Source organism: Podarcis cretensis (genome assembly GCF_951804945.1).
Source record: "Podarcis cretensis genome assembly, chromosome: 12".
NCBI lineage: Eukaryota > Metazoa > Chordata > Lepidosauria > Squamata > Lacertidae > Podarcis > Podarcis cretensis.
Genome location: NC_137181.1, coordinates 36319389 through 36337455, shown reverse-complemented (window position 1 = coordinate 36337455; position 18067 = coordinate 36319389). Strand labels below are relative to the sequence as shown.

Below are 18067 nucleotides of genomic sequence, written 5' to 3'. Positions count from 1 at the left end.
GGGCCTGCTCCGCCCCGCGCGCATGCGCACCTCTGGCTTGAGAGGCGCGGGAAGGCGCCGTGGAGGGGCTGGTGGGCGGGGCAAAGAGAGAGCGAGACGCTGTCCGGGTGGGTGGAAGGGAATAATAGCAGCAGCTTATCCACGCTCTTCCACCTCATGGTCCCCTTATTTATTTTTATGGTCCCCTTATTTTATTTTACAAGACACTTTCAGAAAGGCAGCGAGAGCTTTCGAAATAGAGGGTGGTAGGGGGGATATGGAGGGTGAGAGGAAATTTATTCTTGTTATTATAACGCATGGATTTCCCCTTATTATCTTTCTCTATATGGGCTTGTTTAGGCAAAAAAGGGGGTAAAATCCATTAAGGAATGCAGTGCAATACGAGATCATCGCCACCCGAACTTCAGAGCATGGGAAGTCACCCAAAGATATAGAATTTGGCATAAAATTTGGCTTTTTAATTGTATTATAATTTGGAATGTTTTAATGTGGATTTTGTTGGATTGTTAAAATGGAAAACTTAATAAATATATATGTATATTTTTTAAAAGGCGGGGTGAAATCCTTAAGGCTAAATGCGGCTGCATTTTTACGTACACCCGCACCCAAAAGAAGAAAACACCCTGAGGTACATGAAATGATTCTGCCCTCACTTTTCTGGAGCTGGGGAGAAGGGCATATCATACCTCATTCAATTCACCCCCACCTTTATGGATTTAAAAGGTTTCAGCCCCAACTTTCCACCTGCCAACAGGCCTCCAAGGCAGCCGGCATGAAGAGTGGTTGGGGCAACTCAGCCTGGTGGGTGGAGTGTATATATAATGTAATTATTGTTATTAGTGACAAAACATTATACTAAATTTAAGGCAAAGTTCTCTCCTCCCCCTGACTTTTGATGCATGCTTATTTATGGTGAAATAGGGGTTTATTTGTTTATTAAATTTGTATACCTCCCTTCATCAGTAGATCTCAGGGCAGTTCACAACCAAAATTAGTGATTGTAAATGAGGGGAGAGGGATTTATTCCAGATTAATTTGCAGAGTGCATGGGGCTGTGACCTTTTTGTAATTGTATCACCATATACAGAGACAATGTTATCTGGTATCCAATCTGGATTCTGTACATCTGAAACATTCTGTTTCTTCTTTGTTGCTCACTGCCAATTGTTCAGATTAGTTATAAAGTTGCTATTCCACCCCCACCCCCCAAGTGCAATTAATAATTTGTCTTGACTATATATAAATTAGGGTATTGATGCTCCCACACATCTTGCAAGCATTTTAAGGATTGCAAGATGTGTGAACAATAATAGTCTTTAGCTGTAGGTTGTGTCTTATCAAGTTTGACCTGATGGCTTCATGTTTATTCCTGGTTCCAGGTTTTTCTTTTAAAATGCCACTACTTGAGAAACAAGGTAAGACAGACTTATTTAATGCTTTTAGTATCAGATAATATCTGCAAAGAGTGTTTATCAATATAGAATTTGACTGTGGTGAGTGTTTTGCTAGCTGATTAACAGCTCTGGCAATAATTTTAAGAGCTATTTTATTTGTATGTATGATATCTTCTCATTTATAGGCATCTTTTAAAGCTCCCCTTGGGTAACCCTTAAGCCTGTTGCCAGGTATTGTGAAGGATTTCTGTAAAAGAGATCTTATTTGGAAGACGCACTCACTGTGTGCAGGGCACCCCGAGCTGTCCTCTTTATGTACGGTATTTGTGGCCAGGGAGAGGTGGAAAATACTGTTAAGTATGTATTTATTACTCCATGCATAATTGTCCTAGGGATAGATTTCTCAATGTGAATCTTCAGAATTTCCGTTTTGAATGGTAGGAAGAAAAATTGCACTTGCTGATGGATATACTACATATAAGGTTTCTACATTTCCTTTAAGAGCCCAACAGGTTAAACAAAATTTCATTTTACAGCATGGGTTCCAGTGTGCTAGGGACTGGTTATGCTAAAATGTACCTCAACACTGTATTTTTGTGATGATCAATAGTTTTTAGCAAATAAATTTGACTGAGTGATAAGGAATTATAAGTCTATCTGAAAATATTGCCTTTAGAACATACTGGCCCATGGCAGTGATCTATTAACACAACAGCAGCAACAGCAGCACAGTAACAAGTCTGCTAATGGTGATTAACTAGGTGTCTCAAAGTCATTCACAATTGGGGTTTCATATTAATATCAGACACTTTTTACCTCTATGACCCAATTTCACAAGATGTAGAGAAAGAGCACATTCTGAAAGTCTATTCTGAGTGGAACCATTTGAATGATACCCCATGTTAGCACCTCACTGCATGTGAAAAACTAGTGCATTAGGGTCCAAAGTTTTAGCCTAGCCATAAAACATTCCATGTATGCTTTATGCAGGGAAATTATCAGATTTTTGTCATCTTCCTGCATTTTGAAGTAGAACAATCTAAGGCAGTATCACATGCTACTTCTGCAAATGATGGACCGCACTGTACAGTCTTTGGAGATGAGGGATAATGGCAGCTCAGCTATAAAGGTCCATCCTGCAATCTGTCTTCCTATTTTAAAATCTATTGATCCTAATAGTGAGTCGAAATGTAGTCCAAGTGTTGGTTCTTCCAGATATGATAATTTAAGGAAAGGGTGCTCTGTATGTAAACTGCCCTAGAATCTCTTCTTAATGGTGGTCTATAAATTTTTCACAGAAATAAATGTAACATTGAACGATCATGTTCCAAAGGAACTTGCAAAATAATCCATATGACCTGGTTCCATAAAATCGCTAAGGTGTGTGTGTGTTATTATTTGAAAATGTCAAAGCAACTAGTATCAAAACTAGCAGATACGATAAAGTGAAATACAATGTAGAACAGAATTAATCAAATAGACAACATTCTTCCCCCCACAGTAAGTATTGTGTATCAAACTGAGCACGTCCCTTTGCAATTTTCTGCAAGCAGAGCTTCTGAATTTCAATTGTATTTGGCACAAAATGGTCTGATTCATGCTGGTAATTTCTCATCATGCTAATCATCAACATTCTGCAACTGTTTCTTAACATCCTAGCCTCCTTCCATGACATTTTGCCACCATTCCCACAAATATAATTATTTATTAGCACTTTGCCCTCACTGATATTCTTAAATGTTTTTATCTTGTAAACTCCACTCTATCTCACAGATCTGAGTGGGGGTTAATATATTCAGTATTATATTCAGATGCAGTGATGAACTAACTTATGTAAGCAAGTAGTACAGACACAAATATATTTGTCTCTAATTACCTGTTTGTGATAGTATAACCTACCATCTCTGCATGTTTAACCATAGAAAATAGTGAGCAGATGCTAGTGAAAAATGAAACCTATCTGCAGATTTTGTAAGTACTCCCATTTGAAAGATTGATGTGACTTTTAAAAATTAAATTGTATGTAAATTAAAATTCATTATAAAAATTGATTTTTTTTATTTAAGAAAAAACAAGGACCAGAGAAAGAGGCTTGTACATGAAATCTGCACCTTTTTGGACAGCAGCCAATCTGTAAGTAATTTATGAAACAAATCTTGCCCATGAAAATGAAAACTGTGTATATGCAGATAAGTAATGTCTTATGGAGCAATGATTAATTTTATGGGTGCTCTTTAATTTTCCCTATGTCTTTGTGTTGTGTGAGAGAGGGTTGTATCTGCTCAGAGTAGATGCCTAAGTTAATAATGTCTGTTAATTTCAGTGGGTCTACTCTGAGTAAAAGTAACACTGGATACAACCTAGAGAGTGTCTTCTTTGAAATAGTTGGTAAAGCCCACTTGCATCTCTTTTCAAAATGTAGATTCTGCCAAGACTTCACCCACTGGCTTTTACTGTACGTACAGTTACTCCATTATTAGCGTAATACGTTTGGCGTATACTCTGAGATACTATTATTGCACCACATAGTCAAGGACTGTGTGCTCATGAGTCCTGGCTCAAACTGAGCCCTTGGAGCTGCCTATGGCTTCCTTGAGGTAAAGTGGACAGGCTGCTTGGACGAGTGAAGCCAACCACCTGTCTCCTGGATCCTTGCCCATCCTGGCTTATAAAAGCTAGCCGGGAAGGACTGGGCGATGGGCTTCGTGGGGTGGTGAATGCTTCCCTCCGTGAGGGAGCCTTCCCAGACCCGCTGAAAGAGGCGGTTATTAAACCGCTTCTTAAAAAACCATCTTTAGATGCGGCCACAATGGCCAATTATTGCCCAGTCTCAAATCTTCCATTCTTGGGCAAGGTGATTGAGCGAGTGGTTGCTGAACAACTCCAGGCACGCCTGGAAGAAGCGGAACATTTGGATCCCTTCCAGCCTCATCATGGGACTGAAACTGCCTTGGTCGCACTGGTTGATGATCTCCGGCGGGCTAGGGACAAAGGTGAGAGCTGTTTCCTAGTTCTGCTGGATCTCTCAGCGGCGTTTGATACCATCGACCATAACATCAATTCTGGACTGTCTTGAGGGGCTGGGAGCTGGGGGCACTGTCTTACAGTGGTTCCGCTCCTTCCTCCTGGGCCATGTTCAGAAAGTGGTGGTGGGGGATGAGTGTTCAGACCCCTGGGCTCTCACTTGTGGGGTGCCTCAGGGTTCTGTCCTCTCCCCATGCTTTTCAGCATTTACATGCAGCCACTGGGAGAGATCAGTATGCGGATGATACCCAGCTCTACCTCTCTTTTAAATCAGAACCAGTGAAGGTGGTGAAGGTCCTGTGTGAGTGTCTGGAAGCGGTTGGAGGATGGATGGCGGCTAACAGATTGAGGTTGAATCCTGACAAGACAGAAGTACTGTTTTTGAGGGACAGGAGGCGGGCAGGTGTGGAGGATTCCCTGGTCCTGAATGGGGTAACTGTGCCCCTGAAGGACCAGGTGCGCAGCCTGGGAGTAATTTTGGACTCACAGCTGTCCATGGAGGCACAGGTCAAATCTGTATCCAGGGCAGCTGTTTACCAGCTCCATCTGGTACGTAGGCTGAGACCCTATCTGCCTGCAGACTGTCTCGCCAGAGTGGTAAATGCTCTAGTTATCTCCCGCTTGGACTACTGCAATGCGCTCTACGTGGGGCTACCTTTGAAGGTGACCCGGAAACTACAACTAATCCAGAATGCGGCAGCTAGACTGGTGACTGGGAGTGGCCGCCGAGACCATATAACACCGGTCTTGAAAGACCTACATTGGCTCCCAGTACGTTTCCGAGCACAATTCAAAGTGTTGGTGCTGACCTTTAAAGCCCTAAACGGCCTCGGTCCAGTATATCTGAAGGAGCGTCTCCTCCCCCATCGTTCTGCCCGGACACTGAGGTCCAGCTCCGAGGGCCTTCTGGCGGTTCCCTCACTGCGAGAGGCCAAGTTACAGGGAACCAGGCAGAGGGCCTTCTCTGTAGTGGCGCCCGCCCTGTGGAACGCCCTCCCATCAGATGTCAAAGTGATAAACATCTACCTGACATTCAGAAGACATCTGAAGGCAGCCCTGTTCAGGGAAGTTTTTAATATGTGACATTTTAGTGTATCTTTCAGGGAAACCCAGCCAGATGGGCGGGGTACAAATAAATAATAATAATAATAATAATAATAATAAAGCTGCCATAAAATTTGGACTTTTGGGGAAGTGGATCGTGTCTGTTTTGGAAGGCTGTGGCCAATACTAAACAAATTAAGCAACATTGCTACTTAAAGCAATCCTAACCATGTCTATTCACAAGCAAGTCCTGTTGAATTAAATGGAGCTAATTAAATGGAGTAAGGGGGGTTAGTGTTGCAACCTAAATTATTCCACAACTTTTTCAGAATTTAGTTTAAAAAATAAAAATATTTAAGTGCCTGCAAAAAAAGAGAGAAGATAATAATAATCATCTACATGCTTGGCCACATGTACCTATATATCAGTTCAAAGCCTAAGCAGTGGATGTTTCTCAGAATTGTGATATGTCAGAAGCAAGTTTGGAACTGCCAAATTCCACATATAAAGCAAAGAGCAACCATTAAGGCCTTTGGAAATACAACAATTATCTGAGAAAAGCAAACCTGAGCTTTGAGATATGTTACTTGGACTGCAACAATAATGTTTTGTTTGGTTGTGTCTTTGTTTGTTTGTTTAGGTCCAGGAGATTGATGCTCTGAGAACAGAAAATAGGAAACTAAAAAATGCGGTACCTATCTGACATTTTATATACATTTATGGCTGGCTTAAAGCCTGTTCCTATGCTTCAGTGCCAGGGTTGGGGGAGGTTGTTTCAATCAGAACTTTACTCCATTTGACGGCATGGGTTTGGTGGCCAGAAATAATCCCTTGCTTGAGTTCTGAATTAAATATTAGCTACAGAGGTAATTTATGCCAGTTCATAGGATCTAAGGCAGTAGTTCCCAATCCCCCACGCAACAGACCTCTTGAAAATAGCTGAGGTACTTGGTGGACCACTTAATGACTTTTCTGCCTGTTGTAGCCATTTTGCCAAGTGCTGTCTGATTTTTAATTGCATTTTAATTGCTTTTATTTCTTACATATTGTATTTTAGTGTATTACAATTTGAATTCCATAAAATCCAAATTGTAATACAACAAAAAATAAGAAAAATTAAAAAATCAATTAAAAATCAAAATGAGTATGTTATGCAATCAATGTGCCATGTACTGTTTTCAACTACAAATCAATTAACATGCCACACACCACCTGAATGAAGCTCGTGGACTACTGATGGTCCATGGACCACAGTTTTGGAACTCTTGATCTAAGAGGAAATATATCCTACACCTCAAATCTGCTGGTTTTGGGCAAGATGTTGGAGCATGTGGCTTCTCGACTTCAGGTACTTTTGGATTATTCCAGTCTGCTTTGGAGATGGAAGCAGATTTGGTCATGCTGGTGGATGGCTTCTGCTGGGAAATAGATGCAGAAAGTGCTACCCTGTTAGTTCTTTTGGACCTCTCAGTAACACTTCAAGTCATTGAAGATGTCATCCTTCTAAGTTGTTTATATGGATTGAATTTAGGATGCATGTTATTCTTCCAGTCCTTCCTGGATAAGCAGCCATAGAAGGTGGTGTTGGGGAGCTACTATTCCACTCCTTGGCCATTGAGGAGCCACAAGGCTGATGCTTTTTTAACTGTTTTAACTGATCTGTGGATGGCTTTTGTTGTAGTTATTTACTGTACTTTGTGGGATGGGATGCTTGTTGATTTTTAGTGGTTAATTATTTTGTTTTACTGTATTGTATTTTAGTTGTATGTGGCCTTGGTGAGTTTTTCCTCTTAAAGTGGCTTAAAATATTTAAAATAGATAAAATAGTATGTAAATATTTTGATCTAATACTGTTCTAATTCTTTTCCACATTAGAACTCCCGGCTGCGTTATAAAACAAAAGGTATGTATTTACAAAAGTAAACCCACTGAGGAGCATTCTTAGGGAAGCAGCATATTTTATTTTGTGATAGGCAATAAGGCGATAAGGATGAAGATATATTCAAACAAGTAAGTAGGTTTCAAAGAGTAGGTGGTTTGTGGGTAAGAGAACAGGTAACATTTGTAGTGATTATTGCAATACCATGTTGGGAGGGGTACTTTTATCTTAAAATAGCAACTGAAATTCCACTTGCAAGGAGCAGAATTATATTTTTCTTTCTTCTTAGATTGGGCCCTAAAGAAAGAAGAATATGAAAAGTAAGACATGATATGTTAACACAACATTTTAAACAACAGACCATGGTCGTATCTAAACTTTCACTATTTTGTGGATATGATTCAGTACACCTGGAAATTTAGGTTGCACAGTTGAAGTAAATTTAGCATTCTTGCACAACAACCACCTCCCCCCAAAAAAACAAAAAAATACTCTGGATTTTTTGTGATAAGTGACAGGGAAATGTATGGAACTGTGTGGGATAACACTGACAATGAACAACATCATAGAACTTCTGTGCATTTCAGAACAGAAAGATCACACATACACGGGCTTGTGGTCTGTCAGCCTCCACCATTAGGCTAGCAGCTTGTGAATGCACATTTTATATTTGCTAACCATTTTGGTTAGCATCCGTCACATGATAAAGAGTAGCTTTTAAATGTAAACATATGAATATGAATTTGTGCTTGTATTCTGATTTACTTTCAAAGTGAGATTGAGAGGCTTTCGGGTGAGATATCAAATTACTTGAATGTCACAAACTTCTGGGTGAGTATAAATTATTTCAGGGGTGGTATATACGCTTCTGAAAAAGTGGTATCTGGTACATAAATATCAAGTCATTGGGTTGTATCCATTGCTGTGCTATCAGAGTTCCATTGATGCGATAGGACTTCTGTTTGCTCTTCTCTCCTTGCCCCTCTCCCCAAATCTGCTCCAGAAGGTCTCCCGACCTAATTTTGAGAGTGCACAGAGGGCAGGAAAGGGAAAGAAGGTCCCCTTGTTTGCATGAAAATTCCTTGCCCCACTGGAGCTGTAGCATTGGATACAGCCAATAGACTGGCCCAATCTAGCTAAAGTAACCCATTAAAAGCAAGGGAGCAAGTAATAATAACTATGGACTTTCCATAGTACTTAATCATGACTACTTTTAGCTTGTTGAATCTAGAGAACGGCAGAAGCCCTGGCCATGAATTATATACATTTGTTGCTCTTTACAGATACAGTTATTAGAAAATGTTTTGAAGTTTAATTCTCCAAATGCAACATTCGTTCTGGGCTTATTATATGCTCTCTGCTGAATTTTTATGCTGATATTTTTCTGCATTGTGTATGTGTGTTCATACATGGATAGTGATATTTTTATGTTTTGTTATTGTATTCCATCCTAATAGTTTTGTATGTGTATGATTTCTTACTGAAGGATGTCCTGCAAAAAACAAAACAAAACCCTTCCACAATCTAATAAACAAATAAAACTAGGATTGGAAAGATTGGGGGAGTGACGTCATATATCACTTTCCATTACACTTTTCATTAAAAAGACGTTTTGCTTGGTTTGCTGAAACATCAGTTAGATTGTGTCTTTCTTTTTAGTATGAAGAGTCTGAGCTTCTCAACAGCCAAGGTATGTTGTTTTAGTGGCTGTAAAGGACACTGATGTTTATTATACATCTGCTTACTTTTATGTTAGTCTCTATGCCCTTCCTAGTAATCCTACTGTGTAAGGTGCCAAAATTTCACATTACTGTACTAAATATTTTGACCCATTGTAATCAGCAATAAGAGGGGAAATTCAAACTAAACCTTCATATGATATGAAGGCTAAACCTTGATTCTGAACTACAGTGAGTTACAGTAGTAGTAGTAGTAGTAGTAATTATTATTATTATTATTATTATTATTATTATTAATACCCCCACCCATCCGGCTGGGGCCCCCCAGCCACTCTGGATGGCTCCCAACATATTAAAAACAGAATAATATATCACACATTAAAAATGTCCCTAAACAGTCCCTCTGAAGGAGCAGATATGCAGGTTAGAAGTACGGCTAGATCCATTGCTGTCACTTGAGACCCAGGTGGCCTCAGTGGCGAGCAGTGCCTTCCATCAGCTTCAGCTGGTACCCCAGCTACGCCCCTATCGGGACAGGGGTAGCCTAAATTTTATGCTCTGGTAACCTCTAGGTTAGATCATTGCAATGTGTTATATGTGGGGCAGCTTCTGAAGACAGTTTAGAAACTTCAGCTGGTGCAGAATTCAGTAGCCAGTGCAACACAGTTTGAACATATAACACCAATCCTAGCCTGACTGAACTGGGCATCAGTTACTTTCTTGGCCCAATTCAGAGTGTTGGTTTTGACTTATAGGGCCTTAAATGGCTCAGGACCGCAATACCTCAAGGACTGCCTCTCCTCATATGAGCTAACCTGGACCCTGTGATCATCTTCTGAGGATGTTCCTTGTGTGTCCCTCCACAAGAGGTCCAGAAGGTGGCAACACAAGAATGATCCTTTTCTGCAGTGGCTTCCTGTCTGTGGAATGCTTTCCTCAAGGAGGCTTGCTTGGTGCCACCATTATATATCTTGTCTAGGGCAAGATAAAGTGACTAACAAATTTAATAAATAAAATAAAATAAAATAAAATAAAGTCTTTGGCACTGGTTAAGATTCCTGGAATTCTTTCCATCTTTTCTAATGTTAGATGCTAGATGTATCCTCCATCTTATGCACTTGCTGGCTGATACAGCAAGTTTTAGACTGTTAGACCAAGCAAAGAGTTATTGAAAGATTCCCAGATGTGCATGTGTATAACATAATATTCAATTTTACAGATAAAAGAATTCTAAATGAACCTAGAAAACATGCCAGGTGAGGGCTTGACTTTTTCACCCCATTATCTACTTATAGAAAGTTGTTCTAAGTGATTGATTGTGTATGAAGTTGGGTAATATATTTTCTTTAAAATTCAGTTATTTTAGCTAAAATTCTGCAGCCACACTGTTTAGCATAAGACTATAAAAAAAATTCAGTGAGTTCTCACTTGTCTGTGGACATATTTTTCATATGTGCCTAATTGAAACACAGTTTTAATTAGAAGTTGCCTTTTCCCTTTGAGCTATGTACCTGAATAACCTATCTTCTATTTTTTACATGTAAATCAATATCTGTGACTTTTTAAATGATAAGATTTTCATTTGAATATCCACAGCACTCAGACAGAGGGTGCTTTTGTGCTGGAGAAGAGGTAAGGGCAACTGCATAATTTAGTTCGTTTTGAAATTGCTTGAATGTGAGAGGCATATCCCTGGTGGAGTTTCCCCAAGGAATTAATGCTAGTTTGACTAAGAAGAATAAGATGATCCCTGTTTAGAAGCATGCTACGCATTTGCCACTTTCGCATAGTGCAGAGTGTGTATGTACAAATGCACTAGCATATTCTACTGGAATATTTATTAACTAAAAGGGAATGGTTAAGGAACCTGAAAATAATACAGCTTCTATTTAAACACCATTCCAGGTAATGGCAGGGTACATGCAGTTTCATTCTCCTATGAAGTAGATGGACATTTATGACTATGTGGGATACAGAATCACTACATTTATTTGTTTTTGGCTGACTGACATCAGTGCTTACCAGCTTCTTGAGGCATTTTATGTAGCCAATTGCTATAACAATTACTTCTCTCATTTGATTAGTTCTTGTTTAATGAACAATAACATCAAAATAAGTTTCTTAAGAGGCCTCTGTTGCCAATGCCAGTTCCTCGAAGTACCTAAACACGAGGGGTTGCCAACAGCTACTCTACAATTATTCAGAGTGTAAATATAGAGGCACTAAAGGCCAAGTATTTTTTATTATTTTCAGAATTGTATCACCTGCTTTTTTGCCTTCAAAAAGCAGTCAGTCAAAGCAGCTAAGAAGTACAAAAGCAAGAGTGATTCAACCGTTAAGATACAATTCATCAAATTAAAAATCAGCAAAAAAATGTCACAAAGGTAAAGGTACCCCTGCCCGTACGGGCCAGTCGTGTCCGACTCTGGGGTTGTGCGCCCATCTCACTTAAGAGGCCGGGGGCCAGCGTTGTCCGGAGACACTTCCGGGTCACGTGGCCAGCGTGACATGGCTGCTCTGGCGAGCCAGCACCAGCGCAGCACACGGAAACGCCGTTTACCTTCCCGCTATAAAGCGGTACCTATTTATCTACTTGCACTTAAGGGTGCTTTCGAACTGCTAGGTGGGCAGGAGCTGGGACCGAACGACGGGAGCTCAGCCCGCCGCGGGGATTCGAACCGCCGACCATATGATTGGCAAGTCCTAGGCACTGAGGTTTTACCCACAGCGCCACCCGCGTCCCTAAAAAAAAAAAAAATGTCATAAGGAACAGCAAACAAACAAACTAACAAACATAGAACCGACAACAACATATTGCTTTAAAAAAGAGTCTTTTCAATGCTGGTGGAATATAAATATATGACTACAACCTAACTTATTGAGCAGGGATTTCCACATATGAGGTACCACTACAGAGAAAGGCCACTTGCATATGGTCATCAGTTTTGTCTTAGAACACATGCAAGAGGCAGGGGTGGTTAGATTGGCTCCTGCCAAGGGCCCAGGCATAGAGTGAAGTCAGCCTGCTAGCCTGTCTGTACACTTCCAGGACCACTCCTTTGCTGCTCTGGGTGGCCGGATAAGGCGCACAGGCTCCTCAGGCAAGGGCACAAGGGACAGAGCAGGGGAGCACTGATACAGCTCCTTGCCAAGGGCACCAGGGAGACATGTTTTACCCAGACATGGGTAAAACAGCTGATCTTAAATGATAGATCTTAAAGTTCACATAAGAGGAGACAGTCAAGCAGCTTGACCCCGTGCTATTTAGGGCTTGGTAAGTAATAACCAAGACAATGAACTGCACTCTTTTGATGTAAAGAATATGTAACAAACTTCCACAATGAAATGCTTAGAATCGTGCCTGATATGAAATTGGTATAGGCTGCAATCCTATACCAATTTACCTGATAGTATGCCTCAACAGGACTTATTCTGGTTTGATATGTATGGGATTTTACTACAACTGCAGGATTGACCCCTTGTTCATTTGGGAACTGTGGTATATGAGGAAGAAAGATTAAATCTTTCCTCCTGCTGTAGTCATGATACAACTCACTCACTTGAAGGTTAATTTTGTTTTTATTCCATCCCACAGAACTGTTGAAACTCAGACTGGAGAAGATGGCTCTAGGTATCATACAGTGAAAAAATAATTCTTTAAAACATTAATTTGATTCTCTGTGTACTTAAAATTAATGAAGCAAGGGGTTCACTAAATAATTCAAGTACTTTGCGAATAGTAACTCTTTGGATTTTCCGTGAGGGTGACAAAGATTATCCTTGGTGGATTTTAAGGACAAGTTGCTACCCACTGACTTAGCTTGGCAAAATTGCTGAGACTTTCATATTCAGGTCAGAGAATGGTCGCTATGGACAGGCAACTTTAGTGACAATAATGTGATGATACAGTGTAGCTATTGTGCTGTGGGGCATCCAAAACCAGCTAAATGTTGAAGCCTTAAGGATTTTGCACCAATCCTTACATGGCCACAAGTGTGCTCTGACCTGAATAGGAGAACAGGACACCTCCCACTTTCACTCCCACTTTACACCTTTTACCTCATTGTCCTGAAGACTCCTACAGCCTTAAAGGGATTGGCAGACTGTAGTTCACAGTTGCATGTTCCATACAATGCAGTCCACAATCTGGAATTCAAGATTGACTCTCCAGCGAGTATGTATATATAGGATTGCAGTCATAAAGTGGTGGACCACATCACAGATTATGAATCTGATCTGTTATTATTTTCCCCAATTTAGCTATGTTGTTGAAGACTCATTATCACAGGTAAGCAAAGTGTCTGGAGCTAGGTGGGCAGCTGCTGTGCAATTCTTATACCTTAAATCCAACACGTTGGACATAGAAAGTCATGCTGATTCTCTGCTGAACAATTTATTTAATCTAAAATCTGATCTGCCCACTTTTTACAGCCATACCAGTCAGCTTGAAAATTTAGCTGTTTTTGCAACTTCCTGTGGTAGCGGCAAGCTGGAATCTTGTACTTGCAGTGTTTCTGTTGTGTTTGTCACTGCCTGTAGAAGAGTCGTCACCTTTATTAACAATATGAAGCAAACACAGGATTGAGTATTTCACATTTTATTCACTATAGTTTATTTATCCAACTATGCCTATTTATCCAACTATTAAAATTAGTCAGTAAATACAAATAGTGAATTGTATCCAACTAACTCATACTCAGAGTAAACCTTCTGAAATCAGTGCATATGGCTAACTTAAATCCAATAATTTCAACATGTCATATGACTTAAGTTGATAAAACCCAGTATATTTTGGAGGGTGGGGTGGGGGGTGGGAATCACAACAGCTGCTTAATCTAGGTTGAAGGTTTATTGGTTGAAGTGGACTCTTTTTGTAGAAATGCTTAGAATATATTTTTAAAAAACCTATTCATCTAATATTCTCTTTGCAGGATGAGTTTGAATAGCAGAAGTCCAGTGTGGTGTAACAATAACCTATTTGAGTGCTGGAGAGCTTTCATGTTTGACATTTTAAATTTTGGTGAACCATATTAAAATATTTATAGCTATATGCCAAATAAAGATATTTTAATCCTGCTATAGTTTGAGTTAGTATAGTTACTATTAATAAATTGTTGGTGTGGAAAGCATCAAAGGTATCTGTCTTCACTTGGGCAAAATTGCATTTCTTCCGGTGCAGTTTAGAGATTGTTTATCAATACAGTAAAGCATCACATAGGCATTGGGTCCATAGGGGCTATGCATGATCTCTACCACATGTGGATAGGGGCAGCAGCTGCATATTCTACTGAAAGCCACTCCTAAAGACTGAAATGCAAAACGTACAGTCTGTGCCTGTTGAAATACATGCAGAGTAGGCACTTTGATTACTAACAATTACTAATTGCAATAGGTTAATAGTGGATTCAGGGAACCATTGGCTCTATTCAAAGTCAAACAGGAGTGTTAGGATTGCTTTTAACATCATTTGAGTATTTTACCCTCCCTCGCATATGAGAAGCCCCTTCCCATTCCATGCTGGCCAGACTGTCAACTATTTTTAGGGTGCTTCCTAATGGGTGTTTATTGTAGAATGGGCGCGCCTCAAACGTGCGCATCTTTTACAGCGCATCTTGTTGCCATCAAATGCCAACCTGTCTCCCTCCGCCCCCCGCCCCCCATTTAATTTAATTTACCATCGCAGGAAGTAGCCTTAGTTAACCCCAAGAAATCGGTGCAAATCCACGCTTTCCCTATCTCTAGGCCCGCCCTTTGTCCTTCCACGCGCTCTTCCCTTTTCCTAGCCAGCGGCATACTGGGCGGGGCGGGGCGGGGCGGGGGGGGGAAAGAAAAGGGCGTGGCCCCGCCGGACTGGGCGTCGCGGCCTGGAGTGAGAGGCAGGCGCAAACAATGAGTTGCAGTCCAGCTGCGCCGAAGAGGGTCGCGCAGACGTCGGGTTCGCGAGCGGCGGCGCGCGGGCGAACGCGGAGCAGCCGTGAGTAAAGGGCCCTCCTCCGCGCCACAAGTCTCCACAGCTCCCCCCCCCCCACTTCGCCTCTTCCGTCGCTCGCGGACTTCTGCCTTGCTTTCTCGCCTGTGCTCCCCTCGTGTAACGCCCCACAGCCCTCCCTTTCGAAAGCCTTGCCTTAAAAAAGGAAAACGGCGACAAATTCTGGACGTGGGTCCGTCTCTCCCGCACCGAAAAAAAACACCTGCTTTTCCTCAGGGCTCGCGCAATAAGAACGCAAAAGAGCCCCACCGTTTGAAGGGCAAGGCTGCTGAGACTGCAGCCCTCCTCAGAGGGAAGCCTTCCTCCCAGGTCAAGGGGCTTCACGCTGCAACCTCCAATTCCCCCCCACAAGTGGCCAGGCAAGGGAAGTCCACAAGCAGGTATAAAGCCAGCAGTGGAGGAGACGGCTATAGATGGCCACTACTGGCCACTATGGCTAGACTCTGCCTCCACGGCCAGAGGCAGCCGTGCCTCTGAAGACCAGTGGCTGGAAACCACAGGAGGCGCGAGGGCTCTCGTTTGTGCTCAAATCCTGCTTGCACTGTTCCCTCCAGCATCTGGTTGGCCGCCGTGGGGACGGGATGCTGGACTGATCCAGCAGGCTCTTCTTATGTTCCCTCCTTCTTTGCTGCCCAACAACTGGCGGTGTATATTGAGTAATATTGGCTAATACATTGTTTGTTTTCCTCCTCTTATTTTCTTGCCTATCTTCTGCCATGGAGCCCCCCAGAGTGGCTGGGGCAACCCAGTCCCGGTGGGCAGGGTACAAATAATAAAATCATCAGCATTATTATCCCCTGAGGTAGTGTTTGTGTGGTTCCCATCCATTAACCTACACAGCAGGGCCAAAACTAGACTTTATTTCACCTGGGTTCAGCTTGACACCTCTCTCCCCCCCCCCCCCCATTCATTTGTGTATACACACAAACACACAGGATGGAAGCCTCAATGGCACCCCTATGGAGACAAAAAACCCAGCTAGTCCACCCCCAGTAGCTACGGTACTGTACACAGACTGGTTTAGCTTCACCCAGCTGGTGGCCTCGTGTGTCTCCAGATCATGTTGCAGTAGCCATTGATAAACTTGCTTTTGGGCTTTCCATTTCCTTTTAAAGTCATCCAAGGCCAGCAGCCATTGCCACATCATGCAATGGCCAATTCCCAATATTAGTTATGAATACTCCAAAGAGCTACTTCCCTTTGTCCTTCCTGGAACTTCTGTGATGTAATTTCATCCTGTCTGCTACTTGCCCCACAACACTCTAGTATTGAAAGAGGAAGAGGAGGATCCTCTTTATTCATATTCTCTCGACTATACGTAATTCTATAATGTCATGGCACACCTAAAATCATATAAAAGTGTTTTAGCTAGTTTAAAAACTTAGATTTTTGTGCCCTATGGACACTATATACTACATTCCATATTGAGTTGCTTCACCCTTTTCTTTTATACACACTCTTAAAATAGAATTGCTGTAAAAAAAACCACCAGCCTTCACACACACATGCACCATTCCCTCTTCCACCCACATATTGTATACCAGTGATATGTTTTCATGGGTCTTATTTATACACAGCCATGCTGATTTTTCAGGCATGGTTTGTAGCCACACAACAGTGTTGGCCTCTTCCCCATACATAACTGTATAGCAGTGATGTAAACGATTTACATTTATCTGTATCCTGCCTTTCTTCAAGAAGCTCAAGGCGGTATATACAGTTTTGTTTATTTAAATACTTATCTGTTGCCTTTCTTGGCCAAGTTAATTTCTCTCTTTGCATTTCATTCACTCCACGTTTGTTCTTCACAACGACACAGTGAGGTCTGAGAGATAGTGACGGCCCCAAAGTTACCAGGTGAGTTTCATGACTGAAGTTGTGGGTGCAGTTTTCTTTTCTTTTTTTAAAATATTTATTGAGATTTTTTAAATACAAAAGTACAAAAATAATAAACAATAAAACATGTGTCATAACATATTTTCAGAGCTTCTTTGGACTCCCTCACGTCCCCCGCTCCCACTTGCATCATTGTAAAACTTTTTCCAGCAATTTATCAACTTGTTTACATTCTTAAGTCTCATTCATTTAATTTAGTCTAATAATTCTCCAAAAAAATTATATTTTCCTCAATCTCATTTATCATCCAGATTACGTCTAATTTAATGGTGCTCAATTGTTTATGATCTGGCATCCTTCTTAATATCCAAATAAATTACAATGTTTTTGTAAATAAATCCTAAATTTCTTCCAGTCTTCTTCAACCCTCTCCTCTCCCAGGTCTCGGATTCTGCCGGTCATCTCAGCCAATTCCATATAGTCTATCAGTTGCACCTGCCATTCTTCCAGTGTGGGTAGATCTTGGGTTTTCCAGTGCTTAGCGATGAGTATCCTTGCTGCCGTTGTTGCATACAGGAAGAAAGTTCTGTCCTTCTTTATCACCCTCTGGCCGACAATACCCAGGAGGAAGGCCTCTGGTTTCTTGGGGAAAGTATACTTAAATACCTTTTTCAGTTCATTATAAATCATTTCCCAGAAAACCTTCACTCTAGGGCAAGTCCACCAGAGGTGAAAAAATGTTCCTTCAGCTTCTTTACACTTCCAACATTTATTATCAGACACATGGTATATCTTTGCAAGCTTGACTGGGGTCATGTACCATCTATATATCATTTTCATTACATTTTCCTTCAAAGCATTACATGCAGTGAAGTTCAACCCAGTGGTCCACAACCTTTCCCAGTCCTCAAACATAATGTTGTACCCAATATCCTGTGCCCACTTTATCATAGCCGATTTAACCATTTCATCTTGTGTGTTCCATTTTAACAGCAAGTTATACATTCTTGAAAGTACCTTAGTCTTAGGTTCTAACAGTTCTGTTTCCAATTTCGATTTCTCCACCTGGAACCCTAACTTTTTGTCATTTTTAAAAACTTCTTTAATCTGAGCGTAGTGTAACCAGTCTCGCACTTTATCCTTGTGGGTGCAGTTTTCATTACAATTGCCCAACAATATACTCTGCTCTTTTGTCTTCTGCCATCAATGCATTTCCACTTCA

General features: G+C 41.2%; 2 protein-coding genes across 5 annotated transcripts in view; both read left to right on the top strand.

Annotated features, from left to right (window-relative positions):
• Positions 1 to 14097, top strand: LOC307199915 (uncharacterized protein). Of its 3 annotated transcripts, none has more exons than XM_079948100.1 (14): positions 1 to 107; positions 1380 to 1415; positions 3317 to 3365; positions 3461 to 3527; positions 6103 to 6153; positions 7338 to 7365; positions 7631 to 7661; positions 8115 to 8172; positions 9001 to 9031; positions 10240 to 10276; positions 10617 to 10652; positions 12616 to 12651; positions 13281 to 13308; positions 13952 to 14097. In XM_079948100.1, exons 1-14 carry the CDS (start codon positions 23 to 25, stop codon positions 13964 to 13966), a joined length of 588 nt encoding a protein of 195 aa, XP_079804226.1. In that variant the 5' UTR covers positions 1 to 22; the 3' UTR covers positions 13967 to 14097. The 3 variants fall into 3 exon arrangements, with proteins under 3 accessions (XP_079804226.1, XP_079804227.1, XP_079804228.1); XM_079948101.1 differs by having other exon boundaries at positions 8 to 71; XM_079948102.1 differs by having other exon boundaries at positions 78 to 263.
• A 769-nt stretch (positions 14098 to 14866) lies between these two features.
• The window catches only part of GSDME (gasdermin E), a 28236-nt gene continuing 25035 nt past the window's right edge, over positions 14867 to 18067 (top strand). Inside the window, exons 1-2 of one of the 2 annotated variants that reach the window (XM_079948039.1) lie at positions 14872 to 14994; positions 16829 to 16866. The gene's annotated coding sequence lies outside the window, so the exon portion shown is untranslated. Of the gene's footprint in view, positions 14995 to 16828; positions 16867 to 18067 lie in introns of both variants that reach the window. The other variant, XM_079948038.1, reaches the window with a different exon arrangement.

Coding starts and splice junctions, on each gene's coding strand:
- LOC307199915 (XM_079948100.1), top strand. CDS start 23: ATGCGCACCTCTGGCTTGAGAGGCGCGGGAAGGCGCCGTGGAGGGGCT. Junction 3,528..6,102: donor TTTTGGACAGCAGCCAATCT/GTAAGTAATTTA, acceptor TTGTTTGTTTAG/GTCCAGGAGATTGATGCTCT. Junction 12,652..13,280: donor ACTGGAGAAGATGGCTCTAG/GTATCATACAGT, acceptor TCCCCAATTTAG/CTATGTTGTTGAAGACTCAT.